At 38.0% G+C, this 27,130-nt stretch overlaps 3 protein-coding genes across 6 annotated transcripts in view; 2 read left to right on the top strand and 1 right to left on the bottom strand.

The window, feature by feature from the left end:
• Positions 1-3,714, bottom strand: part of LOC140946299 (DNA ligase 4-like) — a 43,113-nt gene extending 39,399 nt beyond the window's left edge. Inside the window, exons 1-2 of the mRNA XM_073395395.1 lie at positions 3,532-3,714; positions 30-107 (exon numbers count right to left, since the gene is read on the bottom strand). Of these exons, the coding sequence (XP_073251496.1) occupies positions 30-107; positions 3,532-3,705 (252 nt within the window). The 5' untranslated portion in view covers positions 3,706-3,714. The remainder of the gene's footprint in view (positions 1-29; positions 108-3,531) is intronic.
• Positions 3,715-3,736: 22 nt separating this feature from the next.
• Positions 3,737-13,046, top strand: LOC140946297 (palmitoyltransferase ZDHHC6-like). 4 transcript variants are annotated; one of them, XM_073395390.1, is made up of 11 exons: positions 3,739-4,103; positions 5,151-5,242; positions 5,946-6,102; positions 7,342-7,485; positions 8,118-8,171; positions 8,425-8,499; positions 9,588-9,668; positions 9,830-9,871; positions 10,152-10,297; positions 11,221-11,258; positions 12,784-13,046. In XM_073395390.1, the coding sequence occupies exons 1-11, from the start codon at positions 3,876-3,878 to the stop codon at positions 12,885-12,887; spliced, it is 1,161 nt and encodes a 386-aa protein (XP_073251491.1). In that variant the 5' UTR covers positions 3,739-3,875; the 3' UTR covers positions 12,888-13,046. The 4 variants fall into 4 exon arrangements, with proteins under 4 accessions (XP_073251492.1, XP_073251493.1, XP_073251494.1 ...); XM_073395391.1 differs by lacking the exon at positions 8,118-8,171 and having other exon boundaries at positions 3,737-4,103; XM_073395392.1 differs by lacking the exon at positions 11,221-11,258 and having other exon boundaries at positions 3,737-4,103.
• A 1,061-nt stretch (positions 13,047-14,107) lies between these two features.
• LOC140946298 (large ribosomal subunit protein uL30-like) lies at positions 14,108-21,979 on the top strand. The gene is made up of 5 exons (XM_073395394.1): positions 14,108-14,169; positions 14,515-14,614; positions 18,371-18,537; positions 21,046-21,183; positions 21,612-21,979. Exons 1-5 carry the CDS (start codon positions 14,159-14,161, stop codon positions 21,928-21,930), a joined length of 735 nt encoding a protein of 244 aa, XP_073251495.1. The 5' UTR covers positions 14,108-14,158; the 3' UTR covers positions 21,931-21,979.
• Positions 21,980-27,130: the final 5,151 nt, after the last annotated feature.

The following is a 27,130-nucleotide window of genomic DNA, read 5'->3' as shown; positions in this document are numbered from 1 at the left end:
AATGACAGAATTGTCATTAATAGCCTTACCTCTTTTACTCCATAAGCACCTCGTTCTTTATCCAACTGGGGCAACAGGAGTCGCATGGCTGAGTAGAATGAGTCAGTCTACAAATAAAAAAAATATTATTTTATGTTAACTTATGGATAATAGAAAATCCGGCAGACATGTTTGTATCAATGGAAATTACCTAAAGAGCGTCTCATCTAAATAAAGCTCTAGTTGAAAGGTATTACATACACTATTACACTGAGAGACTGCAAATCAGAACTCGCCAGAAACAGCTTGGCTTATGAAGTCAAAATGTACCCGAAATAGGTCTAATCTGTCAAATTAACTTCTGTCCTATTGTTTCCACCTAGTTTTAGGTCACATTTATTGGCAAATTTAGGGGTCTTAGTTTTTGTAATTTCAAAAACAAAGACCCCTCTTTAATAGTTTTCATTGTTACGAAAACTAAGACCCCCATAATACCAATCCGTAAAACAACCAAAAACTATCATCCACGCACTGACACTCTGCTTCTAAAAATTTGAAGAAAAAAGAGCATGAAAGCCATGGCCTATGTATAATTGTACACTGAAAATATGCCTTACCCCACCAATTGGTCTATTAATGTTTTTTCCTTAAAAATTGTAAAATCGGCATTCCACTGGAGATGGGTTCTTGCCTTTGTTGCCGGCTGACATGTTGCTGTGACCTGATGGTGTTACCGGAAAATACCCTTAATTGCTTCTGATCATCAAGTGTTCAACAGCGTTATCGGTTAAACATCACACAAAAGTACAGGTTTTTTCCTTTTCTGTTCAGGCCATAGCCAGAAAAATGCTTTCTCAAAAAGGGCAAATAAAAGAGTACATACTACATTGCATTTTTAAGAGTTTATTTCTATTGTTGCCACCCCGAAGATCACCGGAAACCAGGTGAAAAGTTACAATGTAAGGGTAGTTGAGGGGTAGGGTAGGGGCAAGGAGAAATAGTCTGTGAAGGATACTGGTTACAATCACTTTTAAATAAAAAATGAATGAATGAATGAATTTCTTGTACTAGCAAGGCATCATCTCGAAAATTTTGCGTTTTAATTTCAGAAAAAATTAAATAAAGACGACTTTATCTTCGACATGAAGATTTCAGTACGCCGGGCAGTACCAAAACAATCAGTATAACAACAAGTGAAATAAAGTAAAATAAAAGTTAAGTAAGAGAGAAAGGAACAGAACTATATATTGAACATTAACCTAAGAAATTACTTGACTATGCACAACTTCTACGTATGCTACTTGTATGTTAAGAAGGTTAAAACTAGACAAATAAACAAACAATCAAGACAAAACAACCCTTGGGTGATTTTTAGGTAACGTGCCAATCACAGTCGCAGAGACACAAAGGGAGAAATCCATCTCCAGCACGTGGAAAGCCAAGTTTACGATTTTTAAGGATAAACAACCAAAATTATAGTCAGAGCAATCGGCAGGGTAAGGCATATTTTCATTGTACAATTATGCACAGGTAATCTATGGTCTTTCATCCTCTTTTTGAAGCCTCAATACTCGGAATTGCCTCCAAATATGCAGATGATAGTTTTTGGTTGTTTTACGGATTATAGTCTTTGAACAGTCGTAGTTCGACTTCATATATATTTTACAGATTGGCTTTGTAGGGGGTCTTAAAGAAAACTAAGAGGGGTCTTTGTTTTCGTTTTACAAAAGCTAAGACCCCTAATTTTAATGTTAAATTTAACCTAAAACTCGGTGGAAAGAATCGATTAGAAGATAATTTGACAGATTAGACCTATTTCGGTTACATTTCGACTTCATATCTTGACAGATTCAATTTTAGGGGGTCTTAGTTTTTGTAATCTAGAAAACTAAGACGGTTCTTAGGTCTAAGGTCTTAGTTTTTGAGGGTCTTAGCTTTCGTAACACCCTTTAGTTTGACAGACTGTGTCCTTATCGCCTTTCTTAAAGATGGATGTTACCAAGGCCTTTTTCCAGGCCTCTGGTACTTGGTGAGATGATAGGGACTTACTGAAGATCTTCTGAAGGGCTTTTGCTATTAATGAGCAGAGCTCCTGGAGGACCATGGGAGAAAGGCAATCAGGCCCAGTGGCCTTGTGTGGGTTTAGGTTATCTAATAGCTTAGCGATACCAGTAGTTGTAACTGAAATGGGTGGCATAGATGGTGTACTGTTAGGGGTATGGTCGAGGACTCTATCGCACTGATTTTGACAAAGTTGCTATGTTGCTATGCATGTCGCAGCTACATAATGGTCCCTTTGCACCAGTCACATGGGACAAAAACATCTTAGGGACCGGTCATTATTTATGTGGGGGGTGGGGGGGAAAATCATGGGGTGGGCCAAAAGAGAATTTCACGATGATTGGGGGTGGGTCATTGTGTGTTTTGTAAAGAATCACACTCACTACAATTCATGTGGAAGATCTAAATAAATTCTAATGCAATGCTTGACATAAAATATAACACAACTGGTTCAAAATTTTTAAACTGGTTTTATTTTTTTATACCAGTTTAATTTTTTCAAATACGTCACTTTTTTATTTTACTCAAGGGGAGTTTATTCTATGTAATCCTTAAGTAGTGAATTAAGTGATTAAGATTAAGCACTCATTTTACTGATTAGGGTTAAGCATTCATTTAGGGTTAGGGTTAGGGTTAGGGTTAGGGTTAGGTAAGGTTTGGTACCCAATGCTTTTCCACTTACTCAAAGAAACAACACCAGATTTTGGTACACAGTAATGGCTTTTTTACTTCTTGAACCTCGGTAATAAGTACTACTTGACAAATTATTTAAATACACTACATAGCTTTCTTGCACGCTGCAGAAAATGTCAGCTCAGTACATGGAAAAACACAAGTTTTCTGGTACCAATCAGAAGTCAGAATGGCGGTGACCGTTTGGAACTGGTCTGGTAAGACATTGTCCCCAGGGGCTCTTCTCGCCGTTCTTTACTTTTCTTCGCGCCACATTTTTCCGCCTGTTTAGACTTTCCTTGTCCCCACTATCTGCCCCTGGGTCTCTGAGGATGAGTAGGACACTGGTCCACAAGATATGCTGATTTCGTTCAGTGAACAGGAACTCCTTATAGAGGTATAGATTGAAGGGGGTTGGGGGTGGGTCACCTCTTATATAAAGTTATGTGGGGGTGGGTCAAGAATTCACGTTTTTTCTTTCATGTTAAAACAAAAAAATCCCCCCCCCCCCACATAAATAATGACCGGTCCCTTGGTGTATGGCAAACAATGCAGTGGGGGAAAAAAAAAAGAGATTACATCTTTCAAAAACCTTTTTCTTTTTAAGGTGCACTGCATTGTTCACCCTCCAGCAAGGTCTTTTTTGTACCATGTGACTCTGTATAGGCATCTTGTGCAAGGGACCCATAGCTGATACTGTCTACAAATTGGCCACAGAATAAACCAGAATAGGAATGGGGCTACATGAGGACAGTGACAGTTCAACCCAGCCCCTCCCGGCAGTTATGTTCAGGGGTCACTACATAAAAAGTACTCAACTGTTTTTGATGAACCATGGAGTTTCCCATGGGCTTCCCTCCATGAATTTAGAAACGTTGTTAAAATCTTCTTTTTCTTTTCAGTGCCCGATGTACCTGATATTTTTTCCAATAACGAGCAAAAGTCGTAAAATGGCACTTGAGAAGCAACTGCAGTTGTCACACTGTCCGCCATGTTGGATGTTGGAGACCGCCGAGGGAAATTGGGAATGAGTGTGAAGGCCGATTGCGCCTTGCAATTTTGGCTGTTCCGTATTTTCCGCATTTGTGCTTACCTCGCTTACCTCTCATTCCGCAGGGATATAACGAATTTTAAAGCTCTTTTCTCATGAATATTTTGTAAAAATGGTTGGAAGACTGTGTCACTGGGGACCGCTTCTTGCTTTGTCTATAATAATCACCCTATTCCTTTGCGGACTTTATTGTACGATGTTGTGGTTGCCACCGTGGACTTCACTAGCAGGCGGCATTCATTTCGCGGTTTTTATCACTTGGTTGTTTCTGATAATGAATTACTTTCTTAAATCAATCTGGCTTGGACCTGGATACCTACCACTCAAATGGAGAATGCAGGTGTGTTTTGCAGTTTATGTATCTCTACAGTTTCATTTTTCCCTGAAGGATACACTGTACGTCAAGCACGCAACAGTTGTCTAAACCACCACTCAGACACTGAATTGGTTTCTGGCTGAGTCTTTGTTACAAGCATACAGGTAGTAACTAATACATACAGCACTGACTGAAGTCTAATAGGAAATAAATGGTACAAAACAAACTGATAATACTAATCAGAAATGGAAAAATAAACATACACTAAACAGCAGTCAAGATGCACGAGACTGCCTAGGAAGTGGGCGGGCGGGCGGGCGGGCGAGCAGAAATTGCTAGTTCTTTTAAGATGTACAGTAAAAGCCGTAGCTTGACTAAAGTGAAAACTGCTATGCTTGTAGTATTTTGATTGGATAGTAAAAGTCTTTATTTATTTATTTATTTATTTATTTATTTACCAATTAGGTCTGCCGCTTAATGCTGCGCATTATAGACCGCTCTAAAAAGGAAAACAAAAGTGTCTGAAATGGCGCTTTTAAGCACAAAGTAATGAAGTGTTAATAAATGTTTGAAATTACATTTTTAAAAGCAGCCAGTGAATTGGACAATGCTGTTTCCCTTGGGAGTTGATTCCATTCTGTAATATTGTCCTTGGGTAGAAGGAATACTTGTAGTAATAATCCCTAATGGCTGTTGGTTGTGTGTAAGAGTACTTATTGGAGCAGGTTGAGTACGAATGTCCAGCTGATTGTACTTTGGCATATTAGTGAGATAGTCTTATGACTGTTGGCTACATGTTGTAGGTATAGTCATTGGCATGTAACTCTAAAAGGTGTGGCTAGTTGCCAGACCCCCGACCCTAACCTCGCTGTGGTCTAGATTTACATTAATAGCAAAGTTATCAATCTTCATATCAGAAAAAGTGGTCTTGCTTTGCAAGTTACCATCCACTGCAGTAAATATTTCTTTGATATTTCATATTTTCAGTAACCAAGAACTAAAGTTATGTCAACAAATATGCATAAAATTATTTTTTGTTCAAAAAGCATTTCTCTATACACTGTTTTATAGGATGGTGACAAATTAGGAGATGTTCTGCAGATATGTCATGTGTGTAATGGTTATAAAGCACCAAGAGTTCATCATTGCAGCAAGTGTGGACGGTATTGAATGATTCTTTTACTTCACAAATTCTATGTAAGGTTGTCAAGGGGAAGCCTGCTAATATGGAAGGAAAAGGGTGGAAGATTGGTAAAATTGAAGAACAGCTCCCCAAAAAATCTGCCAGCCATCTGTTGGTAGACTGCAGACCAACAGTTTACCGACTCTCGACCAACAGTTCACCATTTGGTGGCCAACTGTTGGTCGTTTGTCGGCTGACTATTGGTTGATAGTCACCCAACAGATTTTTCTGGGAGCTGTTCTTTAATTTTGCCGGAAGCTAGGAGAGAATTCATGAGGCAAGGCAGACATTTAACCTCAGACAATAAAAAAGTCTTTCAGAAAAAAGTGAATATTAATTTTCAAGAAAATTTACCTCATTATTTTGTAGTTCTCCAAGAAAGCATGTTTGTTCACCAAGATGATATTTCAAGACAAATGTTTATTTTCTGTACTCACATTTCTTACCTGAGGTCAACTCACATCCTACAGTCAACTGCAGGTTATATACACACCATTACATCTGATACACATGTGCATGTGTTCCTCTATGAAATAACTTGCATGCATTTAGGGTTGAACTCTGCTCTGTTCAAGTTAAATTATGCATTTTGGACTTTTCTATCTTGTTTATCTCATTCAGTAATATACTCTTGAATGGATTGCTATGAAGAATAACCCAATGTATTATTTTTCCTCTGATAGATGTGTCATGAAAATGGATCACCATTGCCCATGGATTAATAATTGTGTGGGTCACTTAAACCACAGATCCTTTACATTGTTTTTATTTTTTGTTCCTCTTGGATGTACTCACACCACTGTTATTTTAATTTGTTGTGTTGTTCAACAATTTTATTTGGTGAGTACTTGTCAATAAATTACTGTTTTTCTTCATATACATGTACCGACTGTAAACTGCGCCCCCCAATTTTAGGCCCATCTATACCTGTGAAGAAAAAAATAAATCTGATTATAAGTCCCCTGGATATAAGCCCCTCCATTTAAAAGCCCTCCTAAAACCTCTTATGAAGATGTATGAGTCCACAACAGTGGCACTTTACAGTATTATTTACCTGTCTGTCAAATATTTTAACTTTATTATCACACTTACTGACCTGGCTAATATAGACAAACATTAGGCAACATAATTAAGTAAATGGAAGTTGTGGTTGTTCATCTATAGGCCATCTATTTTCTTACTACCCTATGTACCTGGACAATGTAGTTGACCTATAAATGCATACTGCTTCCGTGTGCACTAAACAGATAAAATATCAAAGTCTGCTCTATTCTATTCTCTATTCTTTATTATTCTAGGGCAGGGGTGCTCTATGAATTATTGAGTAGGTCTGTGCTGCACCCTATACCAAACAATGTTAAGCTCATGCATTGCAAACCAATTCTAGATTGGGCCCCAAATATCTCTATCTTTTTACATACAAAATTTAATATTAATATTTAATTCTGAATTCCACAGATCAAAATTTTCACTTATAATAGCTTGTTACAGACCAAAATCTTCCAACTTGCTTGAACCCTATCCCAAACTAAACTGCTTGAAAAAACTTCCATCAATAGAAGGTGCATAGATGATGAAGTCTTTTGACTAAGGTTCAACTCCACTTGTAAGCTACTTACCTGTATATAAATAATGGTTGCAATGGACTGGGGAAAGTTTTTCTTGGAATGTAGGTCATTTGATTTGAGCACCTATTGTAGTACCTGTTCCACATTGGATAGAGGTTGAAATGTCCTCTTACCCCCCTCTTACCCAGTTCAACCAGAAGGCCATATACTTGAGTGCCCGATCCAGATCTTCAGATAAGGCAGGGGGGGGCAGTCATCCAGACCCTGAGATGAGATGGGGGGCGGTCTCCAAAAAAGACAATGTTCATCCCTTCGGGCCTCAGTTTGGTCTAAAAATAAAGGGGGGACCTGGGCTCCCCGGGCCCCTCCCCTTTATCCTCCACTGTACTTTCTATATGACAGCTTCCCCCTGACTGATACTCTAATTGTATAGCAATCAATTTTAAACCTGAATTAAGTATTATGTCTTTATCAAAATTATATTCTAACTCAGTAACCTCTGTATCCACAGTTGTCTGGTGGCCTTTATCAACGTGTTGTGTTTCAGAGGAATGCTGTAGTTCCATTTAGATTCTATCATCTTATAGCTGTACTCTTTTGCATTGGTTTGTCAGTGGGTGTTACAATAGCTGTTGGCCTCCTTCTCTACTATCAGGTCAGCAATGTTAAATTACTACAAGCTATAAACTAGACTAAACAGGAACCACTAGTATACAAGGCAGCTTTTTAAAGCTATGCATATTGGACATCTGGCAAGTTGGCGGTTAAAGAACTTAAAAGACATAGGGTGCACAACATGTCTAAGGTCTATAAATTTATATTATGATCTATGGACAAAGAGAAAAAGAGCAACATTTTGATAGCTTCAGGTCTCTACTTGGTGGCTTGTTTCATGCGTTTGGCTGAGCAGTGGAAGCAAACAAGCTAAAGGAGCTGGCTTACTTTATAGCTCTTTATCCCATAGTTAAATTGCTCCATTTACAGTCTACATGTACTTCAGCTGGGATTAAGGTGAGCTCATTGGACTCACCAATGTAAAATTTAGGCAAAATCCTTCACCTGAACACCAGTATACAAAAGAATGTATCAAAACATGTAACACTCGACAAAACATGTATTGCAAATTAGGGATTACCCGTGAAAATGCAAAAGATTGTGTTGTCATTGAAAAACATGAATGCTGTCTCAACAGTGATCTCTTTGTTCCTATAATCCTTTATTGCAGTATTTCCTAAAGTATAAAACTTTGTTCACCTTTTGTGGTAATTATTTGGTTTGTTTCTGCAGATAAAAGGAATAATAACAAACAAGACAGCAATAGAAGCTTGGATAGTGGAAAAGGTTCACAGAAGAAAAGCTGTTCATATAGACTACAAAAAGTGTTAAATAAGATGATGTAAATTATTATTGAAATTTGACATAACTATTTGCCACCATACACCACTCTTTCTGAAACTTGATGAGCAAATAGGCCAAATAATGTTTAATTTTTAGTCATTTTGCATTTTTATATTCTTGTGGGCCTTTATTTTAATTGTTTCTAATAGACAGCTGGTTGTGTTAGTAATGAGAGCAATTTTTCCTCAACAAACAGGCTGACCGACCTCGCACTGAAGGAGACATATTTCTTTACCCTTATGATCTTGGATGGAGAGAAAATGTCAAACAGGTATCTTTACTTACTTTCATTTATTACCTAATTAAAAGTTTTATAGGTTGTTTTTCTGTACATTTATGCTGTCTAAACAACCACATACTGTTAATCTGAATGTATGATGCCAGACAGCTGAACAATGTACTTCCAGACCAGTTTATTAATTCTCCTACCCAAGGTTTTATGAGTAGCTCAAGGCTGGATCAAAGTCTAGGGTCTTTTTCTAGATTTACAGCTTTACTTTAACACTCCATCCTTGAAGAATTTTTTAGACAAGCCTTTAAAGAAAAAATAAAAAACATGGAATTTTTGATCTTAGAGAATGAGGATGAACAACAGAAGGTGGCAAACTATGCAAATTCAATGATTGCTTATTATCTTGTTACTCCAGTCCACCTTCTTGCTTCAGTACACATATTTGTTTAATTAACATAATCATTTGTTAATTATAGCTGGAAATTGTTTTCCAACAGTGTGCGCTCTCATTGGTTACTTAGAGGTGATATGAGATCTAACAATGAAACTGTTTTGCATCAAAATCTCTGAGCGAGCAACATTGCGAAATCTATGAGGTCAGAGGGTAACAGTGCACTGTTATTTGCAAATGTTGACTGCTTGAAAAAGCTTTTCTTCCTGGGCTGTGTAACAAATCACTTAGAGACTGGTCCCTTGGGAAACAATTAATTTTGTGTCAATCAAATCTCAATGTTTCTCTCACCTTGACATTAACTGTTTCCCGTCGGACCAGTCATTAAGTGTTTAGTATTTAACTTTATATTTCCTGTAACTCTTTTCTGTAGTTTGTAAAAGTTGCCCTATAACCTTAATTGTTGTTTATTGATGTTTGTAAATCAACGACCTCTGTAGGCCAGGAATCTATGCCAGCCTCAATTACACTTTACTATGTGCATGTGGAACTGTACCATATGTATGTGAAAATGTGTGTGAATAAATTCAGTTTGGTTTGTTAACAATGAGCGGAAAATCGATCTTTTGATGTCAAATTCTAGCCTTAGACTAGAACCCAGATACCATTAGCACCATGTTTAAAACGTTTTTGTCATTTTTCCGCAGTACATGTTAGTAACTTGTCTTTACAACAGGTGATATCTTTATGCCATGATTATGTTGGGGATGGAATAACCTGGCCAGTAATTGAAGGATGTGATCAGTACACATTAACAGTATGTAGGCTTTCTTTGTCACGTGCTAGTGCAACCTTTATTGCCTTTTTTCCGCTTCATAATGTTTTCAGACACAGTAATTAAATAGCCTCAAAGCTTCGTTCAGCAGTGTTGTGTCACGTGCTTGATAGTACAATAGTTTTTTTCTTTTTCTTCATCAGAGAGAACAATTACAACAGAAAAAGTTGAAAAGGATAAGAAAAGTAAGTGTTCTTAAATCACTTCCGTATTTTCATTTAAAATGGTTGGGCTATTTTTCCAAAATATAAAAATAACTTGTTCACCAGTATTTTGACTTTGTTTTTTCGGCTGAGTTTAGGGAAAAGCTTCAAAAATAAACTGTTGCTGCCAACCAAATAAAAACAAAGCAAAAATAAATGACTGCAACAGGCACGAAAGTAGAGACTGATCACAACCAGGGGACGCAATACTTCGAATGCAAGACTAACAGTTTCTGATCTTCTTTGTTTTTATCTTTTTAAGATTTGTTGTACTGTAGTTAAATCCTACAATGGAAAATTGATTGCATGGAGGGAGGGTGTCAGAACTTGTCTTTGTACACCGTGGTCAGACGAACCGCGAATGAAACTACAAGCTGGAGAAATAGTTTTAGTGTCTCGTGTGAGGAAGTATGTTTCATATCGATGAATTCTAATATAAATGACCTTGCGCGTTGAACTGTGACTCGGTGGATATATCTGTCTTCTCACATCCAGCAAGCGCAAAAGGGATTGATTGATTGATTGATTGTTTTTTTTAAATGGGCTTTTGAAAACAAAATATTTTCCCCTCTTTACTTTCTAGAAGGGAATGGGAAAAAGAAGGAACTCCCTTTTCTCACATATTACATGATACTGACCCTGACAACAGAGGCCCTTCGATCTTCCCAAATAAGTTGGGAAGAGGAAAGGATCACTTCCCGATTTTAATATCTGGGAAGATCGATAGGGGCTCTGCTCCCAGGGAAATTACATTTTTTTCGAATTTGTATCAACCAAATCTGGCGGACAAATATTCCAAGAGCGCTTGCTGAAAATGAGATCAGGAATTAAAGCAAACACGATACTTACAATGAGGGGTTACTTTAGAACAAACTATGATCAACCACTTTTGTCCCACATGACATCAGTTGAGGGAGAAATGGGGACACAAAAATTTCGTTTTATCAACTCTGTTGAATTTCTGCTGATATATTTGGGCACCGGGGAGAAACAAAAACGATATGTGCGTGCTGCAAAGGGTTTTGCAAAGGGGCAAGTCGGAAAGTTAATAAAGTCTATAGCAATGATGCTTCGGTGTTTATGATAAAAGTCCATCAATTGTTGCAAAATAATGGCAGCGACCGTACGGCGTAAGAAATGCAGCGTTGTGATAGACTAAAGTTTATAACAAAAATCGTTGTCGCAATGGCTGCTGTGTTCGCATAAGTGTGGTTTTTATGTGATCGCTATTATCTTTTTTTCTAGAATCGTTTGAATTACATGTAATCCGCATCCGCGCTATATTGAGCTGTAGAATACTCGGCCCATGACCGCTGTTTAATCCTCCTTAGGTATTGGCTTTACGGCGAGAAGTTAAATTCAGTTCCCGGTAAGATTGTCAAGACATATATTTAAAAGTAACTTTTTTGGATTAACGAGCTTTTATTTGCCAGATAGTACTAATTGGAGTTAATTTCACAAGCTGATCATTATATAGATGGTTTTCACAGTGACGTCATCAAATTGTAAAGTCAAAATAGCGAGGTTTTACGAATTCTTATTTACACTAGGTTGAAGATAAACAAAAAGTAAATCTTTGTACAAGTTTCCATTTCCGTAGCATGTTTCATTTCGAAAATACAGCAATTTGAACTTCCTAAATTTCACAGTGCGTTACACCAAAATAGGAAGGCTGTCTCGTTGAAAAAGTCTCTCCTCTTGATTTTCAGCAGTATAACCACTTCAAGTATTACAGAATATGTTTATGCGTACGTATGCTAGTTCTCGAGTAAAAAGAATGGGCTTTCATAGAAAAAGTGAACTCCAGATGTTTTTGTTAATTTCCGGCGGCCATATTGGTGCACCACAACGGTGCACCAACATGGAGTCTCCATACAAAGCTCTACAAAGGTACGAGAAACGTTTCGGCAAATAGCTCCGAAACTGTGGACCACAAAGACCTGAGACTTGGACAAATTGTTTATATATTAGTCCTTTATAACATTTCATTTTCTTGGCTTCTTCCACTGGACGGTTTCCAATTTAATTTTTTGTTGCGTGACAGTGAAAACGATCTATTGGAACAAAAATAACATATTTTTCATCTTGAAGAAAAGCCGTTTCAACGTTCAGTTTCTATCTGTTGGGAGGCTTCAGAACTAAAATTGTGCGATACAACTAATTTTGGTCATTTAACTTCAAATTTCAAGACAGTAAAGTCTAGGAACTTGAAGCACCCTACAAATTATAGTAATTAACTGCAAATACTTTTTGAAGCACCAGCGTATGACCTAGGAATTCCGAAGTTTTGGAAATCAGCAGTTCTCCTGAAATTAATCTACTTTCAGACATAATAGTGTTTTAACATTTTTCATGTATGTAACGCAATCAAATGTGAATAGATTTTTCTTTTTATTTATTTAATTTTTTCCCTCTTTTATACTATTTATTTTCTCGAAGATATTAGCTTTTCAGGCTACTCTGAAATTAGAGTGTAAATAAAGTTCATTAATGTATGTAAGTATGTAATGTACAACATAATTTAGTTTTTTATATTGAATGAATGCTACATATAACATGCATTGGTGGTGGTGGTACGGATGTTAACTTATAGGTCGTTTCCAAACTTGTTCACGTTTGCTTGTGCATCGATCCGTTTGATTTTTCACTCTTTTCATTAAAGTGGTATTATAAGCGTCTGCAGTTTTGATAGGAGCGTTGCGTGACGACACTAAAAACGGCTGTGTAGTGGACTACAGTTTTGAGTGTTATTCCGGGCTGAGGAGCTTAAATTGTAGCTATTTTACGCCGCGGCAGTGAATATTGATGTAACAGTCCATGTTCAGAGCCTGTTAACTTGTATTTGGTTTCAGTTCCTTGCAAGGTAGATTGAAAAATTTAATTCCTGCTTTTAGAGTTTGCAAGTGGAACACACCTTCCTGAAGAAAAAGGCTGGTTTCCTCGCCACTGTGTTTTGCGAGCAGACGAAGAAGAATCTCCACTCAAGAAGGATATCTAATTTAATGAAAAATTGTACTTTTTAAGTTGTAAAACTAAATTTTGTTAATCAATTTTGCGTTTCATTTCTTTATGTCTCATTAGGTACGATGCCTTTTTCCCTTTTTGTAAAAATATTTTCAACCAGATCTGTAATTAAACTCTGTATGACTTTCTAGAATTTGTGTGCAAAATGCTAGTGTAAGATTAAGTGTGTGAAGTTCTCTCTGCCCCAAAGAAGTAAGGTCAAACTTTCTAAAACTAACTTGCGGGAGGAATCCTGATAATTTCAGATTTCGTTGGTAGATTATAGACATTTAATCACGATAACTAACTCATCGCTGTAACTTTTGAACGATGAACTCACCGATGGCTTTATGAGCTCAGAAATGGTTCATGTGTGCATGCGAATTCCTTGTTACCTTTCTTCGTTTGGAATCCCGCACGGAGAAATCAGTTGGATGAGTCTTGAAATAATTTCCTGTTGACAGAAAAAGCTTTATTCTGTTGAAAAAAAGTGTCCAAATTTCTCAGTGCGACTTTGTTCGCGAGCGCGAAACAAGTTGATGTTAGGGCGTGAATTTTTGGGTTACAATAAAGTCATTTTGAGACCGATATTCTTGTTTTCTCGAATTTTGCGAGAACAATTTACGTCAGGTTTTTTATCTACCTATAGCGCCTAACAAATGAAAGAAATCTGTTGTTCAACTCTTCGCACTCAACACTCGATATTTCTTGAGTTAAAAAAAGGTTTGCTGTAACTTTATAATTAAAATCCCCTTTCCACCTTGTACCTCGCAAAATTCCATGCACTCAGTCAGGTCGGGTTAGATCAAAACACTCAGGCTCAGTTTCAATAATTTTTTAAAAACTTGCAAGAAAAGATTTGATTAGAGGTGGTAATTTTCACTTTTTATCACAGTGCATTTTAAGAGCCTGAAATTCACATGCCTGTGTTAGTCTTTTTTTTCAGATCTCCACACATGAAACAAATGTAGCCCTATAAAGTTATTGTACACGCATGTTTCGGTTGTAAGAGATTGTTGTATGCATAGTTTGAATTAGCCTGAATTTCATCCGATTACTTCGAATCGTTATTACTTCCCGAGAGGAGAAAATGACTCGAAGCAATCAGATGAAATTCAGGCTACCATGAGATGATCATCAAGACTGCGAGGAGTCTGGGTTCCAGGTGAAGGAAACTATGTGACATTTACATAGCGCAGAATTTATTGGGGCTCGGTCACTAAGCAATCATTTCCCACCATTCCTGTCCTCTTTCCTGGGGAAATAATGGCCGATAGGTTAGTGAAAATCGTAATTGGTAAAAGCAATCCTTTCCATCCGTGACTTTTGTCGTGTTATAAGGTCGTAGTTGTGTCAAAATAGTTATTTGATAGTATTAATCACAAGGTTGATATGGTTATTTTCTCTATTAAAGTGATGAAAATGGTATTTTTTCAAGAGTTTACATGCCATGTATCATCTTATCGTAATTTGTGTCAGACTTGGTGTCGTGAGACTAACCCTTTTTCCGCACCTTGAGTTTAATGTGACTTTGTGTGCCATATAATAACTTCAAATTTTCGTGTACAGTTATGCTCTTAATAAGGGCTATATATATCATCCTGTTATTTTTTTTTCATCAGAGAGAAGGTCCCACGTGTCCCCGAGACTCTCCTCAAAAAGAGGAAGAGTTTAGAACAACTCAAAGCCGCTAGGGCTAAGGCGCAGTTACAACAGAAAAAGGTTGGTGGAATTCCGACTTTTCTAAAACAATTAAGAGGTGACCTCTATTGTATGACCATTATGTTGCACATAACATTTCAAAACAAGCACAGTGCCGTTTTAAGTACAGTGCAGGCCAGAACTAAGCTCGATAGTCGCTCATTATAAGGAACTTTTCATGAGGGACTTCAGCCGTGATAAATCGAGCTAAGTTTAGTGATGTGCAGGGTTTCTTTTGTAAAATCGCTCGGCATCCTACTTTAATGTGTAATTGCAGTTCTAGGTTCATACACCAAAAGAATACAAGTCGCCTATCTGACTACCCTGCGAGCAGAGGCTGTGTGAGCTGCCATGCAAAAAGTAGCCTCTGCCAACAACCGTTCAAATCCATCCAGAAATCTGGAATGATAAATTGAGAAAGGGGTTTTTTCCTGTTCTTGACCGGTTTAGAGCACTGCGAATGTAATTTCTGACAATGGCTGAATACTCTCCAAAAATCACACGAAGGCCTTCCGAATGTTTCCGATGTCGATAACAGCATGCAAAAACCACGCCAATTTTCTACCATGTCTTTTGCACTTTGATTGCTTGATTTCTGACCACTATGATACTCATGGTTGTTCTGTTTTACATTTTCCGATCAAGAACAGCTCAAATAAGAGTACTAAATCTACCTCTTGTTTTATTTTCCTTTTTTGACATCCCAAAAATAACAACATTAATGAAAAAATTAATTTGAAAAAGGCCATGTAGGTATTTCTCGGGAGATTTGGTGCTCTAACCGGGAGACCAGGAGATTTGAGGAAAAACTTGGAGCCTCCCAGGAAAACCGGGAGAGTTGGTAGGTATGAAAACGTTCTTTACAGTGCTGAAAATTTTAACCAATGACCAAATCAGCATGAAATGAAATAAATTTGCGTATATGAGAGAATCAATTGTTCACATGCTTAGCTTGTTTAGTGAGTAAAATAGCCACACTCATAGTTAAGCCATAATCACAATTAACTTTGCAACAAGCTTTCATGGTAACTCTCAAATTTACTCTTAAAATCTTAAATTGATCCAAAATCTTGACACAAGTCTGCTGACTGAAAGATGGCGACATTTACACCAGAATACATGTGAGGAAATGCCAAAGTAATTGGTTCCGAAATGATCTTATCAAAATGGCGGCAATAGTACAAATCAAAGAAGTAAATTATTCTTCCAGAAGCTCATTCTTGTATAATTCTCATTGCCACGCTTTGGGCAGACAAAGAAACTACATATCACAACATATCAACTTTGGTAAATACTAGGGTAAACTTTCAGTCATGTGCTAGGCAACAAAGTTCTTCACAAGGATCAAGTTTCACCGATATCTGTCTGATTCACAATGCTGAAAAAACACAGAGACTTAAAAGAGCCTATATTTTAACCGTGACAAAATCAACATGAAATAAATTGGGTACAAGGGAATGAACGTGTATGCCTTGCCCACTGATGGCGATTATTACTGGGAAAGAATTTGCCATCATGTGCTTGCCACCTAGACTAATAGATAAATGATGTTGATGGCATTGTGAAAGAAAATGTTACTGAAACGCACCAGAAATGTGGATTCAGACCCTTGACTCTCAATTCATCTTTCAGTTTTTAATTTTATGAAAGGCGATTGAAATTCAATATCCTGTTGACCTTTTCAACACGACAGCATTGGCGAGACAACATGTGGAAGAATTTGCCTTAATGCGCTTGTCACCAAAACTAATGTTTATGGCGTTGTGAAATAAAATGTTACTTAAAAGCACCGAAACTTACGATTAGACCCTTGATTCTCAACTCACCTTTCAGTTTTGCTTCTATGAAAGGCAATAAAATTTTATATACCGGTGAATGTTGTTTTCGAGCACATGCCTTGCTGATTTTGGTAATGCAAAGGAGTAGCTCAGGAACTGTTGTTGTTGTTGTTTTTTTTTTTTCGAACACAAGTTCGAACACTCTGTCTTGCTACCTATGACTGCAATGTTATCTATGTGAATTTGGTCATCATTAGAAAAATTTTGTTTATGAAAGCACGTGCCGATGAGGTTTGACTTCTGATAAGGATTGCCACGTTGTGAAGTTCCTTATAAGCACTTATATTTCAACTCAAACTCAAGGTTTTTCTCAAATTGAGAACAAGGTATGGAGAGTTGATTTGAGGATCGAGTATTGCAAAACAGAAAACAAAAGAATCAAAGAATCACCCCTGGCTGATTTCTGGATAATGTTACATAGACATATAGCTGTAACACAACAAGGCATGGTTTATTCACTCAGACGATTATATGCTTGAAACAATGTCAATTCAAGTTGTAAAGCGAATGTTTCTTCGAGGGCATCTGTATCAAGCTGCATTTCCTCAAGGACAGTTTCAAATACCTGCTCCAAATGTAGCCTCCCACGCAGACGTTCTAAGGGGTTCGTCACACGTTCCTACCCCACAAATGTCTGCTGACTTGAGCGGGAAAAAACATAGACCAATCACAGCAGACTTCCAGATCTGGGAAGTGCACTTTGGACCTTGAGAAATTGCACGCTTGATTTTATAGCTCCAGAAAAGATCAGAAAGGTCTCATGAAAGGTGAAGACCTCACAGTTTTAGAACAAACTACTCAGTTAACTCACAAGCGTTCATATTAGTGGCTACCCTCACAATCTCACTGAAAAAAATTACCTCGGGGGTTAAATTTGCTGAACGGAAGTCGGCTTTACTACAAAAAAATAACATGTGAAAAAAATCCTGCCTTTTGTTCAGTCTTACAAGGTAACCCCGCTGTTGCATCACCCAATGAACAACTTTATGAGCAAATGACATCTAATCCAGCCTTTACAGAGAGAAATATTCAAAAACCCAACACTTATCTGCTAGATTCTCGTCCGAAGCAAAAATATTTGGTCACGTATCAGAGCTTGTACGTATGTGTTTGGCTTGTCAACACTTTGACTTCAACAGCACCGATTGGTTCTCCGATAATCTGCATGTGATCTCCAGCTGATATTTGCGAACAATGGGAAAAGAATTTATCTTTCAGTTCAGCAGACGTTCGTGGGACAGGAACACGTGACGAACCCCTAAGAATGTCTGCGTGGGAGGCTACTCCAAATGCAAACAGACAGTGTATACTCGTGTACAAGCAAGAAGATATCCTGCAATGGACAAGCATCCTGTCCAGGGGAGGGGGGAGTCCAGCATAAGCTTCTTCTGTTCGGGCCTTTGGCTTGTGTGCACCTTTACCTACAATGTACCCACCTACCTACCTATTGACTAAGTTTGAGGTGATGATGACTGGGTATTGGCCAAGTTCTTTTTTTTGCATTTTTAGTTACTGAGACAAAGTCGAGTTTGATAAAAATGCATAAAAAAGACAAGGCCAATATCCAGCCATCATGAACCAAACACGTAAGGGATTTATAAGGGATTTATTATATGGCAGACCAGTGCAGGAAATCCTGAGTAGATGGGGGTGCCTATCAAAACACAGGATTTGCTTCATCTTGCCCAGTCGCAGATTCAGCCATTGTAATAAACAAGTTTACATTCACTGGAATTTTTCTGGTGGAATTTTGCTACAACTGGGCTGCTATATTTTCATTCCAGTGTACAACCAAAATGCATATAGTAGTGGAGTACTATCATTAAAAAAGTATTCAAAATACTCCTTCTCTGTAGGGAACGTATTAGCTTTCTGATAGTTGCAGTTGATTGATTGATAATTATTTTGGAGGTTAACACTTCTCTTTATCTTTTGAAAGATACGAAGAGAAAAACGCAAAGAAATTTTCAAAAGGGCGGAAAGGTATGTGAAGGAATACCGCCAGCAAGAGAGAGATGAGATCCGGATGAAACGTATGGCTAGGAAACATGCCAACTTTTATGTCCCTGCTGAAGCTAAGCTTGCCTTCGTCATTCGCATCAGAGGGTAAGCATTTTGATTATTTTTGAAAGGACACTTGAAGATGTTCACCAATTAGTCTTCAAATCAATATAGTGGCACTTTTATTTTTCATCACATAATCAACCAACCAGACCAAATGTTGGGTGTAAAGGTAAGGACTTACGAGAGTGCTTGTTATTTTCTACAGAAATTACAGAAATTAACCATGGTAAAGCCTAGTAAAAGGGGGAAGTGACAGAGAAAGCTCAATAAAAAGATGGGGCATTTCTTTTTAACACAGGGACTAATTAATAAAAAAAAAAACTCCCCACTGATAAGTCTTATCAAATGGGAAGTTTTTTTATAAGAGAGGGGAAAATGAAAGTAGAAGTTGCCAGACGTAACTAATGGATGACATCAATGAAATAAATGAGTAATCATGATCAACAGGTAATCAACAGGTAATCAGATGATTAGTCATTGATTATAATTATCTGATATTCAATGAGTAATCGATGAATAATCGGTAGGGCACAAAATTTTCAGTCCATGATTAATTATCAATATAATCTCGTGGGTATGCAAACCTTACCAAATCGAAAATAAGGAAACAATGACTTCTTTGACATAAATGTCATGATACAAGCTTTATTATTCATGATCTTTTACCGGTTAGGCATTCTGCAGTGGCTGTATTTGTCAACAAAGACATAGACTCTAATAGCCTAGAGAGTAAGAGAGATCACTCGAACTTCTGAACATTTCGTTTTTGATATTTCATTTACTACCTAATTAAATTTGATTTGCCATTCTGTTTTTGTCATGGCCAACATGTATATACATTGGTTTTCGACATGCAAGGTCAATTCCTATTTGGCAGTTATTATTATCAAGAACCATTGACATAATTTTTCATCATCGGAAATAAGTTAAGAAAAAAAGTGCTAGGAATTGTATGATAATCATTAGATAATTCAATTACTCATCAATGACTAATCAGTAGGCCACAAAACTTTTGGCGGTCAATTAGTCACTGATTGCCCATTGATTACAGCGAATAATCAGTGACCAATCAGTTGATTACTCAGTTATTACTCATTGAAGTCATCCATCATCAATTTCATTAGTTGCATCTGGAAGTTGGTTACTACAGGTGCTGTTTTAAAAGATAAACATTTACCGCAACAAAAATCGTTACATGTGGTTCCCTAAATCTGAGCCCTGCAGGGTTGTCGTCCAGCCTTAACTCTGATTTGCAGGGGCCCCTTAATGTAAACTATTCCCAATCTAAAAAGGGAATTTTTTTGGGGGGGGGGGGGGGAACAAGTATTGTAAAAGCAGCGAAATAAAGACGCTTGCTTTGCTTGCCTCTGGAAATGGAGAATTTCATCACAGCCTAGATGACTGGTCCTCCAAAACACTTGCTTGACTCTCGAACAGTGCTAGCTTGCTTGCTTATGTGCTCGACCCTCCCCCACTAGCCTGCAATCATGCCCTCTCCCTTTATCTCTGTAATCTGTTTTTGGGAAGAGGGCATGATACATTTCTTTTACAGATCACATTCAAAAAAGCCAGAATGTGGACTTTTTCCTGATTGGATAGGAAACAATACGGATGATTTGCGCTGTTCCGATTGGCCAAAACACCGTCATCCGTTAGTTGTTGTTGATTTCAGTCTGCATTTTTGCGTGCGTATAAATGAGCAGTGAATACACACGCGAGTTCATAATGAAATTTTTGCCGGCTCAGTTTTCTTGAATTTGAAGAATGTGTAAATAGAAATTTCATCCATTGAAATATTTTCCATTTCATTGTTTACTAAAAATTGCAGTCAAAAATTCACCGATGATTTGAATGCAATTTGATACCGGCTACAAGTTACAGAAGCGACAAATGGGTTCACATTTCAAATAATCAATTCGTGAATGGAATCTTGACCTGGATTGACTGTAATTCCTTCTTCAGAAACCTGCGAATTATTCTGAGCGATCTTCGCTTTCACAACACTTTTCAGTTCATGAAATATAGTGCTTCAGCCTAATTTTTTTTCTCACTGCTTTCGGCACAGAACGAATTAAGTCAACGAGCTTTTACCAGTAAATTCTTTATTATTTGTAGCTGTCAAATAAAGGTACAATACGGCAGTATTTCATCACAAAAGAAGTATTTTTTTTTTTTAGGAAGCGCCATCTGAACGTACTTAAAAATTTCCTGAAATATATTTCAAAAGAGACATTATTCCCGCCAAAGTTTGATTCCTGTCTGGTAAATGCTGATTGGCTAATAACATGACAGGTCAAGCAGGTGTTAAATTGTGTAAATTAGGGGGCGGTTGATGGCTTGTTAAATGAATGTATCAGGCGTTATTTTTTTCCCTCTTGAGCCAAAGAACCAAAGAAGCAAAAATAATAATACTAACGCCTGATCTCAGGTTACTCCCCCACCACTCACCCCTCCTTGTCTGATATACCAAGTTGGAGGTCTTATTCCTGAGTTGGTGAGAACAGTAAATTGTTTAAAAAGTCATGTGATCAACTCCCTTATTTTCTTTAGTATCAATGGAGTTAGTCCAAAAGTGAGGAAGATCCTTCAGCTGTTTCGTCTGCTGCAAATCCACAATGGTGTCTTCATTAAACTTAATAAAGCCACCATTAACATGCTGCGAGTTGTACAGCCATACATTGCTTATGGGTGAGTAAGGGCTTCGTTTTCGGTAGTTTGCATGTAAATGTACATATAAATCTTGTAAAAAATATTTGTTGCACTAAACTAGGGCTAGCAAATGATCTCTCTGTATAAAGCCACCTCGACTCTGAGCTGTTTACATTTTGCTGAAATTTCTTTTGTACCCTTTTGAAAACCTCGGGTGGATTCTCCTTATGAGACACAGTTGGCTGAAGATTAGCTTCGACAAGTTTCCTGGAGATTAGTGGTAGAGCTGTATCTGGACGAGTAACCAGAGGGTCATAGGTTTGACTCCTATTGGGAGCACTCGGATTCCGAGACGCCTGTCTCCAGTCACTGAATGAATAAACATCTTCCTCATGACTGAGGACTGTCAATTACTTTTCCTTAAATACATTTTGAAAGTTGATTTTATTTGCAAAATTTATTTACAGGTACCCAAACCTGAAGAGTGTGCGTGAGCTGGTTTACAAACGTGGTTATGGTAAAGTGAACAAACAACGTATTGCCATCACAGATAATTCCATCATTGAACAGCAGCTAGGAAAACATGGTATCATCTGTGTAGAGGATCTGATTCATGAAATCTACAGTGTTGGGGAGCACTTTAAAGAGGCTAACAACTTCCTGTGGCCATTCAAGCTGAGTTCTCCTAAGGGTGGCTTCCGTAAAATGACCACACACTTTGTGGAGGGGGGTGACCATGGCAATCGTGAGGACAAGATCAACCAGCTTATCCGCAAAATGAATTGAAACTGTGTGTTAAATTCAAGTTCAATAAACAGACTGCATTTTTCTCTCATGTATCTGTGTTCGTGTCCATGTCTTTGTTCGCACTGTTATATTGCTTTTACTTTTCTCTTTTGCAACATACGCGCATATCAGTCACATCTGCCCGTTTGAATTTTTTATTTTTTAAGCATATTAGAAACAAAAAATTCTAATGAGCAAATGTGACGGCTTTACACACGGGTATGCTACAACCTTCTAGTTGTTCACAATCTGCCTGCTTCTAAGGGCCTGTTTACACAGCAGCATGTACATGGAGGTGGGGGACCCCAGGTAGATGAGGTAACCCGCTTAGGTGGAGTAAAAAAATAACCATCGTTTACATGCAATCCTACAACCCTGCCGTCCTGGTGTCACTTTCTCAAGATTATTGAATGGTCGCTAAGCAAGTAAACAAGAAAAATGCTGGCAAACCACGTGTTTTGGCGATTAATTCTCTTCTACACTCACTTGCTGCTCTTGCTGCAACCTTCAGTGATGTGGCTTTCTATTGTCACCTTCAATGATGAAAAGCCACCGCCAAAGTGAATTTGAGCGAATTTGATGTATCACGAATACGACCCCGGCTAGGCGGGTTACTCCACATGGAAACGTTTACCGGTACATGGCAAAATTTGACCCCAGCTGAGAGAGTTACTCTGTCTGGAAGGCCGGGCTACCCGTCTTGGCGGGTCACCCCACCTATCATGTAAACGTGATCAAATTAAAACGAGAGATTATATGGACAGGCGGGTTACCCCACCTAAACAGGTTACCTCACCTTCCCGATCCTGGGGTCCCCCACTTCCGTGTATTAAAATAGACCCTAAAATAATTTGGCGGTGACGTGAAGCCGTTGGTCCTGCCTCACCGGTCCCAACACATCAATTAGAAGAGGACGTAAAAGAAGCCATGACATTCTATTCCAAAAAAGAAGAGGACGGAAACCCCGGGCCTATGGTCTATTTTCTTTCTGTACGTAACACCTGAAATGGAGCACAACCCTTTTTTTAGCCTTACTACTGTGTTCTCTAGCCGAAAGGAGTGTCCATAGTAAAAATATAGGTGCAAATTTAGCATCTGATTAGTTAACAAGCGAGGCACCTCCCATTGTTGAGCCTTCTTAAGGAAATGCAGAGCAACTGATTAGACAATATACCGTGCATTTATTTGAAGTTAGCAGCAGATATTGTGCCTTTGATTGACGTTCATATTTAACGAGTCAGTACGTGTTGGAATCTTTCCATGTAAATGGAAATCATTTCAGTAATTATACTACTACATGAGAAATTTCTGCAGTTTGATTGGCTTAGACCAGTGGTATTTCAGCTTAATCTGAAATACCTTTTGCCGGTAGTAGTATAAACAAATAAAAGCATGATTTCTACGTGATATTTGGCATGAATACCACTTGTGATATTTCAAGATTGTCTCAAATTTCACTCGCCAAACGGCTCGTGAAATTACGTATAACAAGTTCGAAGGTAAGATTTCCGTATAACCCCATACATTTCTTATGCATGCATGTTAGGACTCTTTTCTTATAAACTTGTTGTGTGAAATAGTTTGAGACTGCTGTATGCATAATGCTGTATGGGGTTATACGGAAATCTTACCAGTTCGAAATATCGCTTGTGGTATTTATGCCAAATATTACTCCAAAAAATGCTATTAGCTATACCAACGATATATAACAACATTAATACGTTTTATAGAACTGTCCATAGAGCTGAGAAAAAAATAAACAAAGGACGCACACACAAATTCACTACTAAAGCACTTTCTTCTAAAGGACAAATATAAGTAGCCAATTTTCGAATTGCTTTTTCAGTACAACTACGGCAAGAAGAAAGAATACTTAGGAATATAATTATTTGAAATATTGCAGTAGGTATTGTTTTATTAGCCTGGGAAAGACAAATTTTAAAGGCCTTTCGAATCAGGGGCGGATCCAGGATTTTTTTTAGGAGGGGGTGCACTCGTCTCTTGCTCTACTTCAACACCAATAAACCACATAGTTCTTTTTTTTTTGCAGAATACCAGTTGTATTAGAAAACCGCAGGTCATCTCAGGGAGGGGTGCGCACCCCCTGCACCCTCCCCCTAGATCCGCCCCTGCGAATGACGGGGAAGAACTTTCCGGAGGTTTTAAAAAACATTTCAGTAGAGATTGGCTGCTTGACCGTTTTCTAATATTCCTTCCTGTACACAGGTTGGAAACGTTCTTTTTTATGGCGACATCATGATTATGTACTTCATCTGCATGCTGATACTGGTTCAATCACGTTAGCTACGCGTTCCGTCATTGTTGTTCATTGACCTTTTGGAGTGAAATCAAAATTAAGGAAGAAATATATAATTTATTAAGTATAAAATGTCAAATTATTTGCTGGTTTTATAGATGAAAAATTGACCTGGAGAAAGCAAGTTGACAAAACTGATTTCTGAAAGGATATCCTGCTCTAGCATAGGTGTGTCGAAGGGAGTTAGGCCATTCCATTTCACTGACCGACTGTGAAAACTTGATTTACGGTTCCTTTGCCAAACCACATTTTGATTGACAGGGTTTGTTCAGTCTCTGGAGAGTCCAACACGTGACCGGTTTCACTCGATGACGCCAGCAAATCAAAATCCAACAGTGGCGGAAAAAAACAAACATGTTGAAAATACCGGGTTATTGACTAAGTTTATAGATGACAAGTAGACCTAGAAAAAGCACGTTGACAAAATTCCGAAAAGAGGATCCTCTAGATCTGGCTTCGGTGCCGTAAAAACAGTAGGGCCACGTCTGTATCACTAATGTCACCAGGTGTAATTAATTTTTTTTACTTTCCCCATCGTAGGGAAGCAGAAAAAGAGCAAATACATCCCCTAACACCGAATTGTCCGGCAACACCGTTGCAGTCAATGCCTGTTACTTTTGTCAGTTGAAAAGTCAACAACAACAATATTTGTTTCCCGCAAGGAGGGGGACATTGGGGGGTACCTAATACCGCAATACCGTAAAAAAGAATGGCAAATACAAAGTCTAACCCTTTGGCAAATACCGAAATACCGCGTCGAAAATCGTCTAAATACCGATACCGCATGTTTTAACCACATTTATAATCGGTTCCGCATACTTATGGTTGCTTCCATCTAGCGCGTTTTAAATTATCTCAGGCATTTATGCACCAGATGTCCATGTTATTTTTTTAATATTTTGGTAGTTCGCAAATTTTCACTGAAAAGTAAACTACATTCGTTCAACCTTTAGGCAGGTCGACCCAACAGCTTATTAACTCCAATAAAAATAACTCCTGAAAGCGCGAAAAACAAACCAACCAAAACCCTTTTCCACGCACGTCTAGTGCGAGTTTTGATAAGTGAGTCTAGTCTAGCATGTCAGTCTCTCAGGGGTCAACTATCTCGACTGAACTATCTCGACTGTCTCACACGCCGCCACGGTAAGAGTCAAACTTACCAAATTTTCTCTTTCAACTTTACAAGGCGTTTTTCAATTCTGGAAACCCGACATCTAAACTTATTCTTGTTGCGATAATGTTCGCCTTCTTCGTGTCTTGATAAAAAATTGCCACACAGTCAATGATGACCACGCCGTCTTCAACCTCAGCGACCTCAGCCATTGTGAGAAAACGTGTAAGACCTCGAATTACCGGCACAGGTACACAGATCGAAAAGCCTGGTAAGGTAACTTGAGACGACTCATTATCATTGGATGCAACAACAATCACATTGTATATTATCGACCATTTAATAACTGTCACAAAATGACCCATAAATGGTGTAATCATTTACCGTTATGTCTCAAGACTTCTAACTGTGTTTTGTTTTACGTATTGTATCGAAAGGAAAGCGCAAATACACGGTACCGTAATACCGTGAACAATCTTATTTCACCGAATACAGTCAGCCGAAATGATGAAAAACCGCATACCGCAGAGCGAGATGATACCGCAATACCGCGCGTTAAAATAAAGATTACCGAAATACCGCATGAAAAAAAGCCCAATACCGCAATACCGTAAACCCCCATGTCCCCCTCCGCAAGTAGCAACGAAAATCGAGGCAACAACAACAACAATAAGCTTTATTTGCATGACTATAACAAAGCATTACAGTATTGCAAAGCTACTTGAATTTAATTATTGATTCCTTTTTAAATTTATAAAATAACTTTAAATATAATAATCATTACCTATTTTCAACCATCGGTAGGATTAATCATTTCGGAGACAAGTTTGTCTCTCAATTCAAAGCAAGATGATATAAATGAAATTAATTGAAAGTTAATAAAATAGTCAGTAGAATTCTTTAGATGTGATAATAAAGTATCATGTGATTGTAGTCGTAGAAACGGCATTTTAGGTTCTAGTTTAGAGAAGAACATCTCTCTCATCGAAGATGTATTTTGGACAATCTAATAAAAAGTGAGTTTCTTCTTCAATTCTGAGACTGCATAACCTTTCGTCACGTGGTATATTGTTGTACCTACCTGTCTCAATTCTAAGTTTGTGACTGCTTATTCTCAGTTTCACTAATGTTTTCGAGGCAGCTCGAGGGAGACCATGATTACTATACTTTCATAGATTTCATACATACTTTGTTGTCTCCTTCCCAAAGGGACTTTTGAGAAATACTGGAAACTGCTGCTTATAACAGAGCCCTGCCGGGACTAATTCAACTTCGCGTTTTAGGAGGGCTTGTGAAAGTAGGGGCCGGGATGTCCGATGTGGCTTTAGAAAGGGCACTTGGAAACAAGCTTTACCACACAAGTTTTCTTTTGACAATCTATCTGGTTTCTTGAAAGGACCTTTAGGCACTCCTTCTAAAAAGATGTGTAGAAATCAGAACAGGAGCACACTCTAAAGAACACATTGCACAGCTGACTACAGCTCAGATTACAATCGACTGGCCTCTCCAAAGCCCGCTTTGACATTTAAATATCAACCACAATCTCACTCCTTGCAAAGCCGCTGGTGGCGTACGGTGTCTCTGAAACGTAATAGAAATTGTACAATCTCATTTAAAGGGACGAAAGCAGTATGTCAAGATTGATGGTAACTAGTCAGACTGGAACTTTTAAGCCGTCAATTATCGCTAATTCTCAATTTGTCATCTTCAACAGAGCAACTTTGCCAGCGCCGTAACAAGTAATCATCTAGACAATGTCAACCATATTCAGC

The sequence above is a fragment of the Porites lutea genome, chromosome 8 (assembly GCF_958299795.1).
Source record: "Porites lutea chromosome 8, jaPorLute2.1, whole genome shotgun sequence".
Lineage (NCBI taxonomy): Eukaryota > Metazoa > Cnidaria > Anthozoa > Scleractinia > Poritidae > Porites > Porites lutea.
This window is presented reverse-complemented; position numbering and strand designations above follow the sequence as displayed.